General features: G+C 41.8%; 1 protein-coding gene across 25 annotated transcripts in view; it reads right to left on the reverse strand.

Annotated features, from left to right (window-relative positions):
* The window catches only part of Anks1b (ankyrin repeat and sterile alpha motif domain containing 1B), an 861,781-nt gene that overhangs the window by 346,034 nt on the left and 497,315 nt on the right, over positions 1 to 18,432 (reverse strand). For 19 of the 25 annotated variants that reach the window (XR_005975765.1, XM_041666272.1, XM_041666261.1 and 16 more), the window contains one exon: positions 7,710 to 7,816. Coding sequence is in view for 24 of the 25 variants with exons in the window: in XM_041666272.1 (XP_041522206.1) it covers positions 7,710 to 7,816 (107 nt within the window). In the remaining variant the exon portion in view is untranslated. Of the gene's footprint in view, positions 1 to 7,709; positions 8,326 to 8,521; positions 8,607 to 18,432 lie in introns of those variants that run through there. The other 6 variants (XM_041666320.1, XM_041666281.1, XM_041666301.1 and 3 more) reach the window with 5 other exon arrangements.

Consider the following 18,432-nt stretch of genomic DNA (forward strand, 5'->3'; position numbering starts at 1 on the left):
TCAAATGAAGTCAATTAAGATGGTCTAGAACCAAGTGTGATGGTCTTCCTTACAAGAAGAGAAACGCAGGCACAGTCATGCAAAGACATAGAAACCAATGTCAAAACACAAGCCTAAGGTGGCCATATTCAAAGAGAAAGGCCCAGAACAGATCCTTCCCTCAGAGCCCTCAGTAGAACCAACCCTGCTGATGCCCTGAGCTTGGACTTCCTGCCGGACACACAGTTAGAGGACGGTGGGTAGATATGAAGGTGAATTCTTGCTCGAAAGCACTGGTTCTGTGTTGGACAAAGCCCTGGTTTTCTTAAGAAGCAGTGAGGGGAGCTGGAAAGGTAAGGTGGGTGAGAGGAAAACCTTCCATGGAAGAGCCAATGTATTGAAGGCTGGGAGAGCTTTGAGAGCAGAGCCAATAGCCGCCGGGGGCCTGCATTGGGAACACTAGCTGAAGACTGGATGAAGACATCCTCGCAGCTCACTAAAGTCAGAGAAGGTGTTCTCATCATGGAAAGCCAGTTTTGTAAGCTAGGCTCAGGGAATACTGTTGTTAGGCCATCTTGAGTCTCATTCTCTTTATTTCTAAATATGGATATGCTAATAATTGCTGATAGATGGTAAGAATCAAACAGGTTCATTGATAGGAACCTGAGTAGTACTTAACAAATTTCATTCAACCAATGTTGAGAACTGACTGTGGCAGGCAGTGCGCTGGACTTTTAGAATACAAATTAAATAGGACCCAGGCTCTACCTCTGAGACATTGAGTCTCGAGAGTAGGAACAGAGATCTGAGCAGCAAAGCAACATAAGGACCAGCACCAGGCCAAGGAAAGGACACAGGGGAGAGGGCGGGGTGCACCAGGAAGGGAGAGTGAGTCCCCTAAGAGACAGGGCAGTGCTAGGAGAACTAAATGGATTCAAGAAAACTCGAGAAGGAAGAGAGAGGAATTCCACACAGAGCAAAGACAGGCTTGCTCTACAGCTGTGTTTTTCTAGATCTCAGGCCTCTTCAGTTGGCTTGCTGAAAATACACTCTAGTGGGCAAAACCCCCTCCAGAGCTCTGCCAGACTCCTGAAGGCTGGAACTTGCTCTGACTGTCCTTCGCGGTGGCACACTGAGATTATCTTTAAAACAAACAGGCCCCCAGAATCCCTTCCTGTAGCCGCCACCTGTCTGCTGCCTCCCCCACCACCCCCACGCCTTCCTCTCTCCCTTCTTGCTGGCTTTCTGCTTTCTTTCATTAGCTCTGGAGACACAGCGGATGAATACTGACTTCGAATCGTGGGGCAGGACGGCAAACTGGGGCCCGATGACTAATCTGCCTGTTTTAATAAGTTAAAAAAAATCACCGGAGCAGAATTTCACCCATTCATATCCATATCATCTATGGCCGTTTGATTGCAACAACAGAGACAGAGGGGTTTGGTTGCAGAGACCATACATCTTGCAAAGTCTAGACGATTTACCACGTGGCATTTCCCACAGATGGCCAAAGTCTGGGCCGGCATGTGTGTATGGTGGAAGGGAATGTGTGAAGGGAGTAAACGGACCATGTACAGGTGATACAGCCCAGGAAGCAGATTTTAAGGAAGAGTCCTAGGGAAGGAGCATGCTGGCTTGAACCTGGAAGGTCAGAAGAGAGCTGACAACTGAACGATGGGATAATAGAGCTAAGAACCAAAGGATAAAAAGGAGTTAAAAGAGAAGAAGGCTGCTTTTTGGTAGAGAGGAGTGTGTGCAAAGCCAGGCAGCGGGAGAGAAGCCTGCAGCTGAGTTCCCTAGCACACGGAGAAGAAATAAGACGCGATAGAAAGGGATGGAGAATTATCTGGGTCCAGGCCAGCCGGGATCCCAGATACAAGAGTCACATTAAGGCTTTTGGAAATACCATCTCCTGCACATGAGAAGGATCTAAACCCTGTAGATGAAGGCAGACGTGAGCCTCGGATCACTGGGTAGATGAAGGCAGACGTGAGCCTCGGATCACTGGGGCTGCAGTTACAGCTAACATTTGTCGGGCCTTGATCTGGTGCCACATCTGAGCTAAATGCTTCGTATGCATACATGCATATGGAAATGTGTCGTGAGCAGTTGGAGGGCGCGGGAAACCAGGTATAAGGAGGTCTAGCAAGGCAAACAGACGTGGAACTTGGAGCATGTCTGCAAAGTAGAAGGTCCCATTTGGATCCTCATGGACATAGAGGAGAACTGGGTGGTGGAAGGGGCAGGGTCATGTCCGATAGCTAGGGGTGGGGTGGGGTGGATGAGGGTAAGAAGGGGAGAGGGAAGGTGGTGCAAGCTAAGAAGGCCAAGAGGAATGAAGTGAGGCGGAAATGGGGGAGAATTTGGCGAGAAGCAGGTCACAGCAGTTAGCAAGAAAGTTGGGAAGCAGGCTGGATTATAGAGAGGCAAGGGCACTGCCTGGGAATGAGAAAATGGAGGTCACGGCCACTGAGCAAGCTGCCTGGGAGACCTGCTCTTTGAAAGCAAAGAAAGAAATGTGATTCTCTGGCTGGATTTCTTAAAATTAGTCTGCAACACAGCAGTTTTAGTAACTTTTTAGGCTCATGATGCAAATTCCTCATTCCAAATATCTGGTCATTTGAAGCAATTCTGGAGATCAAATTATGCAAATGTGCTCCATGACTAAATTAAAGGCTAACTCATGCGAACATTAGTTAGTAATGGGAGTTACATTACTGGATTATTAGAAAATGGGGTAACATATTTTAATGCTTAAAAATCTAATCAGAGTAACTTCCAGATGGAGGGAAAGGCTCCTTTCCACCACCAGACTGGAATCATGGTTGACGTCGTTCCCAGGAGTTATTCTTTCAGCATGGCCATTTCGGCACATGCTCGCATTACCGATCTGCTGTGCTGCACAAGCAATCAGTGGCCTTCCCCAGGCTAATGGCATATACGGGAACAATTAATAGCTCTCTTGGCACCAGCACTGTGCCCTGCACCTTTAAACAGCCCAAAATATTAATATAATCACCCCAAGGAGCATTGCTTCTAGATTCCTCATTAGATTGATTTTTGCAGATGAGCAAACCAAATGATAGAGAGACAAGAACATGCTGATGAGACCCCTTCCTTCCTTCTGCCCCACGACCCCCTCCATGCTCACTACCTCTTATATTTCTAATTAAGGTGTTGTCCAGATAAAAATGGCTCCCCTTTGGCACTGACTGCTAGATACCAACAGATTCATATGCCAGTGGTTGAAAAAAAAAATCTTTGGTAAGAGCAAATATAAAACTACTGTCCTACGTGAGTTTGGGAAATCATAGCTGATTCTGCAATATAAGGTTGCCCACTCAACGCAAGGCTGATTCAGAAACAGGAAGGTGGGGGAAATGCGCATTTTCGTCTTATATATCCTTCAAGTCACAGAAACTTTATAAATTTGCCTGAGAAATAGTTAAGAAGTCATCACTGGAGTGATTCGCCTTAGCCATTGGGGACCATTTATTTTTCTACATCACAGGTTTGACATCTTACCTGTTTAGTAGTTTGCTAAGACTTCAGAGGTCATTTGACCAGAGCAGCTACGAACAGCACTCTTATTCCAGCAAAGTTATGTAAAGTGTGAGCCATCTTTCCATTAGCACATAGTACGCACCACAGACGTGGGAGAAAAGTTTCAGTTCAATATGTACCTCTCAGCTTTCCACTTGTTCACATCCTTTGATCAGACTGACCACCGACAAGGGCTCCATGGGTCTCCTTCAGTGTCTAATGGGCACTGCTCCTGCTGACCTCCAGAAAGCACTTTACGAATGTTACCCACTCAAGTGCACAAAAATGCCAATTGGTGTGGGGCTTCCTACGATTGACATCATAAAGACTTCATCCTGAACACATTAAAAATGGCCAGACCATTCCAAGTCAATAGGTCAACAGGAGATGCTAAAAGGGTGACATGAAATATCATTTTATTCTTTCTCCCTTTAGGATTTAAGAATGTAACCGTTGGTTAGTAAGAATAGCGAGACTCTGAGTCAGCCCTCCTCCAGGTGACACAAGCTTTGTATTCTGGTCCTTAGACCATCAATCTGCTGTAGTATTGCTACGTGTCTGACGCTAGCACTATCTCCATTTTCCTTGACTTTGTGATCCAACAAATGTTTTTCACGTTCCATTATGTACTATAATTTAATATAGGAAAAAATGGCTGAGTGATGCTGACTGTATAAAAAGATGAGGGGCAAGACCCCTGTGTTATAGGCTAGGTGGATGGAGGAACGCCAGAAGCTTAATTTCTAACTCTAGAGATAGAAATGAGTTCCAAGAAGCCACACGACTGTGGACTGTAGTCCTTAAGGAAAGTTATATAATCAAGGCAGGGAGACTGTTGAGAAGGAAAAGAACAGGGGAAAGAAAGGAAATGACAGCACCTAAGGAGGAAGGAGATGGCAGAAAGGAGCAAAGCCACAGAAAAAGGAACAGAGGATTTGGGACTCTGACAACTCAGGAAGCAATCATTTAACTTAGACAAAGCTGGTGGTAGCAAATAAGCAAAAGAAGGAAAACCATAAGCAACAGCACCCTGTGTAACAATTGATGCAACCCTAAACTCCTTGCTGGGAACATAAGCAACGTTAAAACACAGTCATGCTAACATACACCACAAAGGCTGAAAAAAAGTCACAAGGCTCGGAGGACCCCACAGCACCCCCAGGTCTGTGGAGAAGCAGGTAGATGATGTTTGTGCAGAAAGCAGACAGCTGTGCACTGTGATGCATCTTTAGGGGGACAGGCAGGGCGGGGCTAGGGAAGATTCAACACATGACACGTGAGAGGACTTCTGATGTCAACACACACATGACTTTCCCAAAGTCTTAGCCGGCTAGAGGTCCTGCTGCAGCCCTTCTCAAACTGTAGCCATCTCTATTTATTTTATATTCTTAAGGGCACTTTGGGTCTAATCTGTGTGCATAATGTTCTACAAAGCAGGATGAATGCATACAGCAAGAGTTTATGATTTTGTCTTAAAGATAAGGAAAATAATTCCTGCATCTGTAAACTCAAGGGGAAGTATCAAGAGCCTGAAGGAGAAGTGATGAGAGATGATTGACACCTAAAAGAGGGTGGGGAGGAGCTTTCTTCTTTTCCAACCATGTCCAGGAATCATTATTAAGCAATCTTTACTAAAGTTAATGGTTGCCATGAGATAGAATCAACCACATATTGTGTTTGTGCTTGAGTATATAAAATAGATTTAGCAAAAAAAAAATAAGTTTTCAGTAAATTCTTCAAAAGTTATTTTAAAGAAAACTTTAAACTTAATTTATCAATAAAACTTTAAACTTAAAACTTATCAATAGAACATCAATGTGACGAAATATGAGCTCTGGAGAATGTTCCCACAACAAAGCACACGGCTATGCTGCCACATCTAACCAACATTAATTATATCCTTGTGATGTCTTCTGTCTTCTTCCCAAAAGCTAATAAGACCCACACGACATCACAGTTAATGGGAGTGTGGTGCCTGTTGCTTAGGCAACAGGAAGAATAAATGCAGGTCAGAATGTGCTACCCGGAAAACAAGAGCTAGAACATGACGCCGAATGGAGACCGAGCGGGTCTAACGGATTTTCACATTAATGAAATTTGCTTCTTAAAGAGGGCCAATCACTGTGCTCTTTAAGTTCAGCGTTTAGCAGACTATGGCAATCAGGGAATAATTATCATACAGGTAGGCATCCTTTTCCTACAACATCGGCAGCAAACAGAGTATGACGGCAGCATGCAATGGACTAATTGATGACACCGTTTCATGATTTGCTACATTTTCACAATTAATTAGTCCTTCTCCGTGGCAAATCAAAATTGTTCTGTTTTAAAATTCGGTCTCTTGATGCAAGCCTTTGGCTTGCGTGAATTAACGAGGGGCTCTTATTTTCTGGAAGATTTCATACGATACTTGGAAATGGACAGGCAAAGCCACAATCTAGGATCGGAACTTGATCTTTCCCACGGTGCTCGGGGCTCTTGCCCTTTGGATACATTTTGTGCGCAGCTTACATATGCTTGTTCTTCACACTCTGCTCTCAAGTCCTTTAAAACCTGTGCAATCACCTTCTAGTTAAATACTTTCGAAGGGGGATTACATTCGCTCATAAGCGTTTAATATTCAGAGGAAAATTAAGCGGAATTAAAGTCCTTCAGTGTGGCCGATTAATTCAGGGAAGCTAATGGCCAACTTCTCAGGGGCCAGAGTGAATTTGACAAGGGCTTGGGAATGAGACACCCCATTTGAAGGAGAGACAACGCAGAAATGTGTAGTCAATGATCTTCGTTTTGTTTGCTAGCTCCTCTAATTATTACAGCATCTGTTTATTGCCCCAAGTCTGTCTGAACTCTGAACTCTGCCCAGGCTCTAACACCTTCCACTTCCATCCTATTTCAGTACCCACGGGGTCTCGGCTGCAAACCACTGTCTGATGGACACAAGGAAAATAAATGCACAGCTCTTTATGGAGAGAAAAACAACAAGAAACCCATAAAGGGTTTTATGCATGTATTAGTTAAAGCTCATAGGATGGGCCAGATTTATGCATCTTAAAAAAGCTTGTAGGCGTACATATTTTTGTAAAATTTAACTATCTTAATAACCTTCAAATCTATAATAATTCTGTCAAGTTTAGAGAGAAACAATCCTGGAAAAGGAACTCGAAAGGTCTGACTAGCCCTGTTTTTATGATCATGCTGTAGGTGTCTCCCCAGCATTTTATTTCAGAGGATCCATTAAGTATTTCTATAAGCCGATGGTGTGCTACATGCTTATGACATGGAGGTCTCCCTAAATTTAGGGACCAAGCGACACATGGGGTGGGACCTTTGAAGCAAGGAAAGGTGAGAGGGCTGTGGTGTGGCTTAAAGGGGCTTAACAAGAGGAAGCGATGAGCGCTGGAGGAGGTCTCAGGATGATTAGGAAACTAGACTGTCGCCTGCACCCTTCCCATCCTCCTCCTCACCTATATGCACAGTGGGAAGTTTGCAAACCCCCGGTTTAGACAGCACAGAGACCCGGACTCGGAAGGACATCGATGCATTTGGTACAGCAGCTCCTCTCTATCCAATTGATCCAAGTGTTTGTTTTCCACCCAAAGTAACAAACAATACTTCACCGCTCCTCAGTCAGCATGTGGAAGAAAGAGCATGCTCTCGCTAATGGACTGGCTGAAGCGGCTGGCTAATGAAGGGCTGGCCGCAGGATTTAAACTGCTTTATTGAGTGATTAGCAGGAAAAATGATCGCCATACCATCAACAAAGCGGATTGTCTAATTAATCACAATGCTAATGTCCAAGTGAAATAGCATGTCTCTAGAATCTAAGGTTAGCTGAAGCGTGGTATAATATCACTGTGTGCTAAGATCACAGATTCATAGGGGAAAAAAATCACACAAAGAATGGCAGGGAGAATATAAATGTTAATCTTCTTTCAGAGCCTATAAATAGAGCACTCACCGATTCATACAACACACATGTCTAAGGGATGCATATAGATCCCATTTTCTAGTCAGTGTCTACATGCATACAGTAAGTTCTGTCCTAAAGGCATTCGCTTTTCCGAGGCAGTTGCATATATAAAGCCCATCCATTTCCGTGCAAACCAGGCTGCCTCTGAGCCGTGGAAGACACATAAGAAGCAAAGACAGACAAAAGGCGGCTCCGTGGCCACAGAGAGCAATCTTACCATAAACTGTACATTGTCAAATCCATTAGCCATCAGGTGGTTCTCGTACTGAGGTAGCCCAATGCTTTCCAACCATTGTCCCACTGTTTGGACGGGGCATCTGGGTCCTGTAAGAGGATGAAGAGGGAAGCGTTTTAGCAGGGAGTAGCCGTCCACAGGGTAATAGCGGTAGTCCTGGGCTGAGAGGTGGCATTGCCACATCATGCTCCGGGGAAAGTTGTTCTCGAAGGAGCCCGCCAGCTTGACAGATTAACGTTCTCAGCGAGAGAGCGAAGTCAGAAGTAACACATAGTTTGCCTGGAGAGGCTGCGGAGTATGACTTGATCCTAGCTCCACATTGCCTACATATTAATCTTTACTACCGACCAGTGCGTCACACAGCCCCCGAAACCAGGCAGCAGAAGAAGGCATAGCAAGCTGTCAGCCTAGGCTGCTCTGCGTTCTGTGTGACGGTGTGAGTACTCCACAGTGAGCAATGCCCGGCCAGCAGCCAGAATTCTTTTTATCAAGTAACTCCTACACTCGTCAGTATGCGGCTCCATGCTCCTTGCTCCCCCTCGCTCGCTCCCCTTCATTACCCAGCCCAGGCTACACCTCGCATTTTCAATAATAGCCATCAGATAAGGCAGATTTTTTTTTTTTTGTCTGCAAGCTGTAAGCCTGCTGCTGCTGCTGCTCCCTCCTACACACCCATCCAAGCGTCAATCTTGAATGATGAGAGCCGTCAAAACAAATGCAGAAAATAGCAAGACTCAAAAGCCAACCAAAGCGCCTAAATCGGAATCGAATCTTCGTCCCCGGTTATACATTACCGAGCTATTTTGTTGTGGGATTTTTACGTTTCAAAAGACACCACCGGGGAACACGGAGCTCACAACAAGGCTCGCACTACAGGCACCCTTTCCCCCTTTCCTTCCTTGCCTTTCTCCCTTTTAAATGCACCAGAGGGAAGTGTTTCTGATGGAAAGCTTCACAGTGTAATTGTTCTCTTTCTTCTTCACCATGCAGCATACAAGGGAACCTCTCTCGTTTTTTTTTTTTTAATTTTTTGAATTACTGCAACATATAGAAACTGCATCATAATCTGCAAGTCAAGATAATCCATTGCCTGCTCGTTCCAAATAACAACGGTATTAGGCACAAGAAAAGTCTTTCCCCTCCTCTGGTATTTATAACCCTATCCACCAGGCACCCCATTCTAAAATATCCATAAAGGTAACGCTAACTGGGTGGATAATTTTTTTTTAAATAAAGAAGAAGAGCCCTAACCAAAAATAATTCAAGAATAACAGATGTAAATGTGTGAGTTTTACTGAATGGCAGACAGACTGAGTAATTTATTTGATAATTGAGAGAAATCACAGATTAATAATAGAACCTGAAGAGCTACTGAGGAGAGGCTCATGAGAAAAATGAGCCTCAAAGAAAACTGTCAGAAGGGCTAATTCACCTCCCTCCCCCCCACACCCCCGTCCCAAGGAAGGACTCGTGCCCTGTGTTCCTGGAAGGCCACCAACTTCTGCTTGAATGCTGCCTACGACAGGGCTCTCACCACCCAGCCAAAGCCACCGTTCATTAGAAAGCTCTTTTACTTCCTCCCGAACTCCCACTCTCTGGCTCCAGCTCTGACTCCAGAGCCACACAGATGGGGAACAGAGCCTCTTCCACGTCAAGAACTTTCCAAATTCAAGCTAATTCTCACCCAATCCAGCCCACCCGGCCCTGAACAGTGCCTGGCACACAGTATGCGCCCAATAAATATTTACTGTGTAACTGAACCCTTCTCTTTTCTTCTTTAAGTCACATCTTTCTGTTTCTTTTCTCAGTTTAAGGGCATTGCTAATCTCCCTGGCACATAGACATTTAATCTCAAAGCAGCTTCTACTGCAATGGTCTTTGAGCTCTAGCCCCCTCCCCTGCCCCCTCTCCTGTGACTTTTGTCTTGTTTCCTGGCACCTGGCCTGAGATAAAAATGCCCACTCCAACGGTCTTAAATCTCTGCTATATTTTTAATCATTAAAAATGTTTTCATACTGTGCATGCGCACGTGTGTGTGTGTGTGTGTGTGTGTGTGTGTGTGCACTGACCACAGTGCACACATATGGAAGTCAGAGAACGACCTGCATGAGTTGGTTCTCTGCTTCCACCCTGTGGGTCCCTGGGATCAAACCTAATCAGGCAAGTTCCTTTGCCCATTGAGCCCTTTCTTGCCCACACCACACCACACCACAGTATTTTAAAGAATCCAACTTACACACAGCGTCAGAATAATTTAAGAAACAGCTTAGGTAACTAACTCTTATATCAAAACCCTGCTGAGGTTTCCCGCTGGATTAAAAATGAACTCTCAACTCTTGGTGACATTTTGAGGATCTCATCTAGCTTTCTAACCCTTTTTCCTCAACACTGCTTTCACAGTTCTTAACCAGGGGGATTTTTGACTGGCTTTTGAAGGAAGGCTGAAATGAGCTTGGGTTTTATTTCAACCCTACAACTCTTCTGCAATTTCCCTTGCGAAACCTCTTCTAGTCCTCCCAACATAAAAATGTTTCTTCCTCCTCTCTCTTAAATGGCATAATTACCTTCTATTATAACAATCATTTTCTAACTTACATGATCATTATTTATGTCCAAGACTTGTTTCCTGAAAGCGGGGAACCTGTTTTCCTGATACTGTACACTGTATGTGATCAATTTTCACTTGATTTGCCAACATGAAACAATCTCAAGGTCCAAACTCCAAAAAGCTCTCTTATTTTCCAATTGAAAATTTTAATTGTATCATTTTGTTTTACTGGGTAGTTACCTTCTTTTAAACTCTACTAAGTATCTGATTTCTTTATAAAAGGGGGGTATTTGGGGCTCACCAGAAATGGAAGCACAGAAGAGAGAGAGGTAGAGGATACCCATTGCAAGATTGCATCCTGGATGTGACAGCCCTACTGCGCATGTGAACTAAACAGTGGTTGTGACTAGATGCACAAGACTTGTACAAGACCAAGGCCACCAAAATCCTAGTATGGACAGGGAGGTCCATGAAGTGCTGCCACCTGCTACAGAGCTCTTGGGGACTGATGGCCGCTAGTGGAAGAAAAGTCAGGTGTCTTCAAGGATGGAGCCCCTGAGAGGCTATCCACACGGAACAAGCAGAGTTTAAAAAGTGGGTTAAAAAAAAAAAAGAAGCACATGAACTTGGGAAGGAATGATGACAGGGGATGAGGGGGTAGAGGGGAGGGGAAGGTGGGTGGATTTTATTCAAAGGCAATGTATGCATGTATGAGATTCCCAAACAAAAAAATCAAGACATTTTAATTTTTAAATAGAATTTTCAGGTTGGGATTTTTTTTTTTTTTTTTTTGCATCATCTTCATTCTCTCCTTGAATGAGCATGCCTGGGTGAATTGTATTATACTTGTTTATACTTTATCTCTTTTTGCTCCTAGATCTTTTAAGAATATCAAAGAGGTAGTAGAGTTGCATGCACCAACTTTAGGAGACTGTAGTTATGCAACATGACCTGCATGAGACAATGAGGACAAGACGCTCCTTGCGAAAGATTAGATCTAACGCTGCTACCACGTGCGGTCTAACGGAAGTCTCATAGTTTCTTGGGTTCCCACTGACAGTGCTCTTCCGGGCTATTTTATGAGAAGGTAAATCAGCTCTGTAAAAACGGAATAAAAATAACCAGGGTATATTTTTGCTTGGCAAGGCATGTGCTGACTGGCTTGCTTTTAAAGCCCATCTCATGTTTTAAAATCCAAACCAGTGACTAAGTGACTAGCAAAAGTATCATTCAGTTATTCCGTATTAAGTCACACTCATTAAATGAATGAATGAATGAATGAATGACTCTGGAAATGGCTGTTGGTTTCTTAACAAATAAAAAGGGAAAATCATTCCATGACTTAGACTGGTTATATATAAACAGTTTAGAGAAATTATTTGATTTTATCCATTTTAACATTTTTATATAGACTTTCTAAATTCTATGATCTTAATTATTCAGTTCTTTGATTTCTGCTTAATAATTCTCATATGTGAGCAAAATGTAGGGTGGGGGTGAACGGGAAGAAGGTGAAACAGGAAAGGGAGGAGAGAGGAGAGGTCCTGAGGCATGCTGGTTTCTGATTTTTTTCTGTTTTTCCCATGAGTCAGACTTCTAAAGAATCCTGATTTAGGCCTGAAGATCACATTCAGTGTCTAAATATATTCTTTATTTTACTCAAAATGCTCTCCTGGAGTTTAAAATTCTTACAAGCCATTACTGGGCAGGCACTTTTATTCAGTGAGGACCTCTGTGATTTTTCAAAGTGAGTATAGTAAAAGGGAGAGGAGGGAGTGGACTCAGGGCCACTGTGTCCCGATTTGTGTATGAATTATTGCCACTTGTGATAAAGTTCAAACTATGTGATAGGACCAGGGACTTCCCTTTGGCACAGTTTTCTGAAAACATAATTCTAATGAGTTCCACTCCCAGAAACGACAATAATTGCTCAAAACTAGGGTGGCAACAAAACCAAAACAAACAAACTCCAATACCCCCCATACCACTGGAAGATTCTACAACGTGCGCCAATACCACACAACACATGGAAAGATATTATTTAAAACATTTCTAAATTGCTGCGATCAGGAGGGTTCTGTGGCTGGTGGGTGATGGCTGGCTTCTACCTTCCCTTGTTCCAGAGTCCTCTCCACAGACACTTTCTGTAGGAACACAATCAGGAGAACGGCCCCTTCTTTCTTTAGCTCTTGGGCCATAGATAGGGAATCTCATGAGAAGGGGCAGGCCAGCCTTTCCAGTCTCTTCTAAGTCTGCAGACATTAAATTCCGAGTGAATACAATTGAGAAGTCAGGGGCTTCCTTTGTCCACCCCACTCTTAGTCATGGGGTAGAATCTATCCTACTTTGGCTAGACCAAGAGCAGTTGGTGCAGGGCACTTAGAGGGGCCAGTCCCATGCTCAGAAACATAAAAAGAGAAGGACAATGCCAGCACCCACTGCTCACAGGACAGCTCAAAGTTTTTGTCCAAGGGGAGTTTCATTCCTAGAAATCTAAGTTCTAAAACTTCCCCAAAAGGTCAATTTATCTGAAACACAAGAGGATAAGGACGTTATCAAAACCAATAGAAAGCCAGCCACAGTGGTGTACACCTTTAATCCTAGACTCCAGAGATAGAGGCAGGAGGATCTTGAATTCCTAGCCAGCCTGGGGTGTGTAGGGAGAGACTGCATTAAAGGAAATAAAAGAAGAAGGAGGAGAAAAAAGAAGATGCTCGTGCTAAACGATTAAGAGGAGGCTAGTGCGCTTCATCCAGGCAAAAAGGAAAATGGTACCCTAGTTTCAGAGAAATAATGGGAGCCCTGCTGTCATCAGAATGAACTTCAAAGCCTGCTTAAAAAAATTTCTCCTGCTCAAATTTAATTGAACCAAACTGCGGAGCAATTTCTACCTCAGGGAATTGAAGAAAACAATAGTGTAACTGCCTGGTGATTAAAGAAGCTTAATGTCTACATATCAACCCGTAACAGCAGATGAGGTACAAGAATCAACAGAGAGATGGGGCAAAATGACAGTGGTGCCTGGCCAGGCGACATCTGTGACCCGACAAATATGATGTGTTACATCCAGGCAGTGGAATATTACTCGGCAATAGAAAGAAATGGAGTGAGGCAGTATGCTACAACCTGGATCAAACCTGGAAACATCACACTAGGTGAAGGAAGGCTGAGGAAAAAAAAAACAGTTATTCTGTGCTCCTGCTCAAACCGTACAGACCAGATAGACAAGTCTGCAGAGTCAGAAAGCAAGCTAGGGGCTGCCTAGGACTGCAAAGGGGATTTAAGGGGACTTGTAGAGTCACTGTTAATGGACCTGGGAGTCCCTATGGAGGAGATGAAATGTTTTAAACCTGCTGATAGAAATGGCTGTCAATGAATCATCAATGGGTCTAGGAAAAAATAAAGAAAGAAATTAAAGACTTCCTAAAATTCAATAAAAATGACCACACAACATGCCCAATTCTGTGGGACACAATGAGAGCAGTGTTAAGAGGAAAGTTCAAAGCACTAAATGCCTACATAAAGAAGCTGGAAAAATCCCACACTAGTAAATTAACAGAACACCTGAAAACTCTAGAACAAAAAGAAGCAAACTCACCCAGGAAAGCTAGATGGCTGGAAATAATCAAATTGAGAACTTAAATCAACAAAACAAAGACAACAACAACAAAATACAAATAATCAATGAGACAAAGAGTTGGTTCTTTGAGAAAATTACAAAATAGATAAACCTTTATCCAAACTAACCAAAAGGTAGAGAGAGAGAGAGAGAGAGAGAGAGAGAGAGAGAGAGAATATCCAAATTAACAAAATCAGAAATGAAAAGGGGGACATAGCAACAGACACAGAGGAAATCCAGAGAATCATCAGGTTATATTTCAAAAACCTGTACACTTACCAAAAAATATCACTTACCAAAATTAAACCAGGACCAGATAATGAAATTAAATAGACCTTTAACTGCTAAAGAAATAGAAATAGTCATCAAAAGTCTCCCAACCAAAAAAAATTCCTGGGCCAGATGGTTTCAGTGCAGAATTCTACAAGATTTTCAAAGGAGAACTAATACCAATACTTCTCAAATTGTTCCGCACAATAGAAACATAAGGAACATTGCCATATTCTTTTTATGAGGCTACAATTATCCTGATACCCAAACCACACAAAGACATTACTAAGAAAGATAATTACAGTCCAATCTCACTCATGAACATTGATGAAAAAAAAAAACACTAAATAAAATACTGGCAAATCGAATCTAAAAACACATCAGAACCATCATCCACCATAATCAAGTTGGCTTCATTCCAGAGATGCAGGGATGATTCAACACATGAAAATCTATCAGTGTAATCTACCAGATAACAAAACTGAAAAAAAGAACCAACAAACACATGATTATCTCATTAGATGCTAAAAATCCTTTGACAAAACACAACATCCCTTCATGATGAAGGTCTTGGAGAGAGAAGGGATACAAAAAACATACCTAAACATAATAAAGGCAACATACAGCAAGTCAACAGCCAACATCAAACTAAATGGAAAGAAACTCACAGTGATTCCACTGAAATCAGTAATCAGACAAAGTTGTCTACTCTCTCCATATCTATTCAATATAGTATTTGAGGTCCTAGCTAGAGCAATAAGACAACAAAAAGAGATCAAGGGAATACAAATCAGAAAAGAAGAACTCAAACTCTCACTATTTACTGATGATATGATAGTTTACATAAGCGATCCCCAAAATTTTACCAACGAATTTCTACAACTCATAAACACTTTCAGCAATGTAGCAGGATACAAGATTATTTTGAAAAAATCAGTAGCCCTCCTTTACACAGATGATAAATGGGTTGAGAAAGAAATCATAGAAACATCACCCTTCAAAACAGCCACAAATAACATGAAATATCTTGTAGTAACTTAACCAAACAAGTGGAAGACCTGTGTGACAAGAACTTTAAGTCTTTGAAGAAAAAAACTGAAGAAGACATTAGAAAATGGAAAGATCTCCCATGCTCTTGGGTAGGTAGAATTAACATAGTAAAAATGGCAATCTTACCAAAAGAAATCTACAGATTCAGTGCAATGCTCCGCAAAATCACAGCAAAAATCTTCAAACTCTACTACAGAACTACAGTACTGAAAACAGGCTGGTATTGGCATAAAGCAGGAGGACCAATGGAATTGAATCGAAGACCCAGATCTCAGTCCAAAAATAAACAAATAAATAAATAAAATGTAAAAAAGGCAGCATATTTAACAAATGGTGCTGGCATAATTGGATATCGACATGTAGAAAAATGAAAACAAATATATATATTGTCATGCACAAAACTTAAGTCCAACTGGGTCAAAGACCTCAACATAAAATCAACCACTCTGAACCTCATAGAAGAGAAAGTGGTAAGTACACTTGAATGTATTTGGAACAGGAGAACACTGCATAAATATAACCCTAGTAGCACAGACACTGAGAGAAACAATTAATAAATGGGACTTCCTGAAACCAAGGAGCTTCTGTAAAGCAAAGGACACAGTCTACAAGACAAAACAGCAGCCTACAGAATGGAAAAAGGTCTTCACCAACCCCACATCAGACAGAGGGCTCATCTCTAAAATATACAAAGAACCTAGGAAATTGGTCATCAAAAGAACAAATAATCTAATAAAATATGGAGTACAGACCTAAACAGAGAACTCTCAATAGAGGAATCTAAAATGGCTGAAAGACACTTAAGGAAATGCTCAACATCCCTAGTCATCAGAGAAATGCAAATCAAAACAACTTTGAGATTCCATCTTATACCTATAAGAATGACCAAGATCAAAAACACTAATGACACCTTATGCTGGAGAGGATGTAGGGTAAAGAGAACATTCCTCCATTGCTGGTGGGAGTGCAAACTGGTACAGCACCTTTGGATATCAGTATGGTGATTTCTCAGAAAATTAGGAAATAACCTTCCTCAAGATCCAGCAATATGTATATAACCCAAAGGATTCTCAATCATACCACAAGGACATGTGTTTAACTATGTTCACAGCAGCATTATTTGTCATAGCCAGAACCTGGAAACAACCTAAATGCCCCTCAGCCAAAGAACAGATAAGGAAAATGTGGTACATTTACACAATGGAGTACTACACAGTGGAAAAAAATAATGACATCTTGAAATTTGTAGACAAATGGATGGATCTAGAAAACATATTGAGTGAGGTAACCCAGACCCAGAAAAACAAATATCATATGTACTCATTCATAAGTGGTTTTTAGACATAAAGAAAAAAAATCAGCGTACAACTCACAATCCCAGAGAACCTAGACAATAATGAGGACCTTAAGAGAGACATACATGGATCTAATCTACATGGGAAGTAGAAAAATACAAGATCTCCTGAGTAAATTGCAAGCAAGGGACCATGGGAGAAGGTAGGAGAGGGGAGAGGAAGGGAGGGGAGCAGAAAAAAAAATATAGCTCAATAAAACCAATAAAAAAGAGTTATGAGTTCTTTACAACGGTATTGAAGAAAATAACAAACATATGGTTATGTATAAAAAAGAGAAATGAATGCCAAATTATGTGACTATACCTAAAATCACTGCATTATATATTTTAAATGGGTGAACTGAATATTAAATAAATTATTTCTCAAGAGTTTTATGGCTATTTATAATAAAATGTAAGATAAAAATTAAAATTTTAAGTGCACAAAAATTGAACACACAGTTGTATACGTCGATTATGTCATGTATCATATATATATTTATTTATATGATATCTGTCACATATATTGCTATTTTGGTGCTTATTTGCTTTTCATCTTTAGTTTTCTTGGTCATCCCTCTCCTGTTCCCTTTCTTCAGTCTGTATCAGCCATTGTTCTTGCAAAGATGTCCATTTTCACAAGCTAGGGTGCAAAGTCACACACTCCTCATTGTTAAACACACACACACACAAAGGCTGATACATTCAGGTATAGACAAATGTGTTGGGAATTATGGCATTGTTTTACAAAAAAGGGAATCATACCACACCTGCTTTTATGAGCCTTACTTTTCTGACCCAATGCAAATTCCACTGAAGAAATCAATTAGTTCTAATTCAGTATTCATTGGGTATTTTTTAAACTTTAATAATAACTGCATAGGGCTAGAGAGATGGCTCAGTGTTTAAGGATACAGCGTTAGTCTTGTAGGGGACCCAAGTTGGTTCTGGGTGCCCACGTTGGGCAACTCACAACTACCTGTAATTCCAGTTTCAGAGGATCCCCACTTCTGGCCTCTGAAGGCCCCTGAACTTCCATACACATACCCTCTCACACACAGACTCAAATAGACGTAATTATACATACATACATACACACACACACACACACACACACACACACATATATATATATTATGACTGTATAGTAGTTCACAATGTGTATATATCACAGTTATTCAGTTTTTTTTGCCTGATATCTCTAGGATCATTTGTTTACTTTCTTTAATTCTTTCAGACAGACACCTGGAGGTCCACACGTCGTTCTAAGGAATAATCATGAGGGGAGATGCCGTAACTTGGACCATCCACCACTAGCTTTGAAACGATTATGAAATAATACAGCCAGGTAAGTGACATTGATAGAATCCACTGACTTCACCAGTTTCACATGCACACATTTCTGTGTGTTCTTTTCCACATGATCTTATCACATGTGAAATCATGTGACCACTCGTGCACAAGCAAGAATCTCACATAACCGTTTATGGTCACAGCCATCTCTCTCCTTGTATTCCACATCCTCTGGCAAGTATGAATCTGTTCTCGGTGTCAATCATGCTGTGACTTTAATGACACATGAGTGTCACACACAGCATAGCCTATCCTTTGGAGCTGGCTTTCATCACTCAGGGTATGGCCTTTGAAATCCATGCACATTGTTCTGTATCAATAGCAAATTACTTTTTATTACTGAATATTATTCCATAGCATGGATAAGTCAATTTGTTTAATTTCCCAGAGTGATGAAACCATTAGCAAAATCCGACACTAAGTCACTCTATGTCCGTCCAACTCTGGTGACATCAGAACACTAATTGTAACACACTCCATCTTTTTTCTCCTTTCCTACAACCACATGCGACCACTGGATGCTTTTCATTTA

Source organism: Microtus oregoni, unplaced genomic scaffold (assembly GCF_018167655.1).
Source record: "Microtus oregoni isolate MIOR12 unplaced genomic scaffold, Mior012 000001F_ref0000356, whole genome shotgun sequence".
NCBI classification, from domain to species: Eukaryota; Metazoa; Chordata; class Mammalia; order Rodentia; family Cricetidae; genus Microtus; species Microtus oregoni.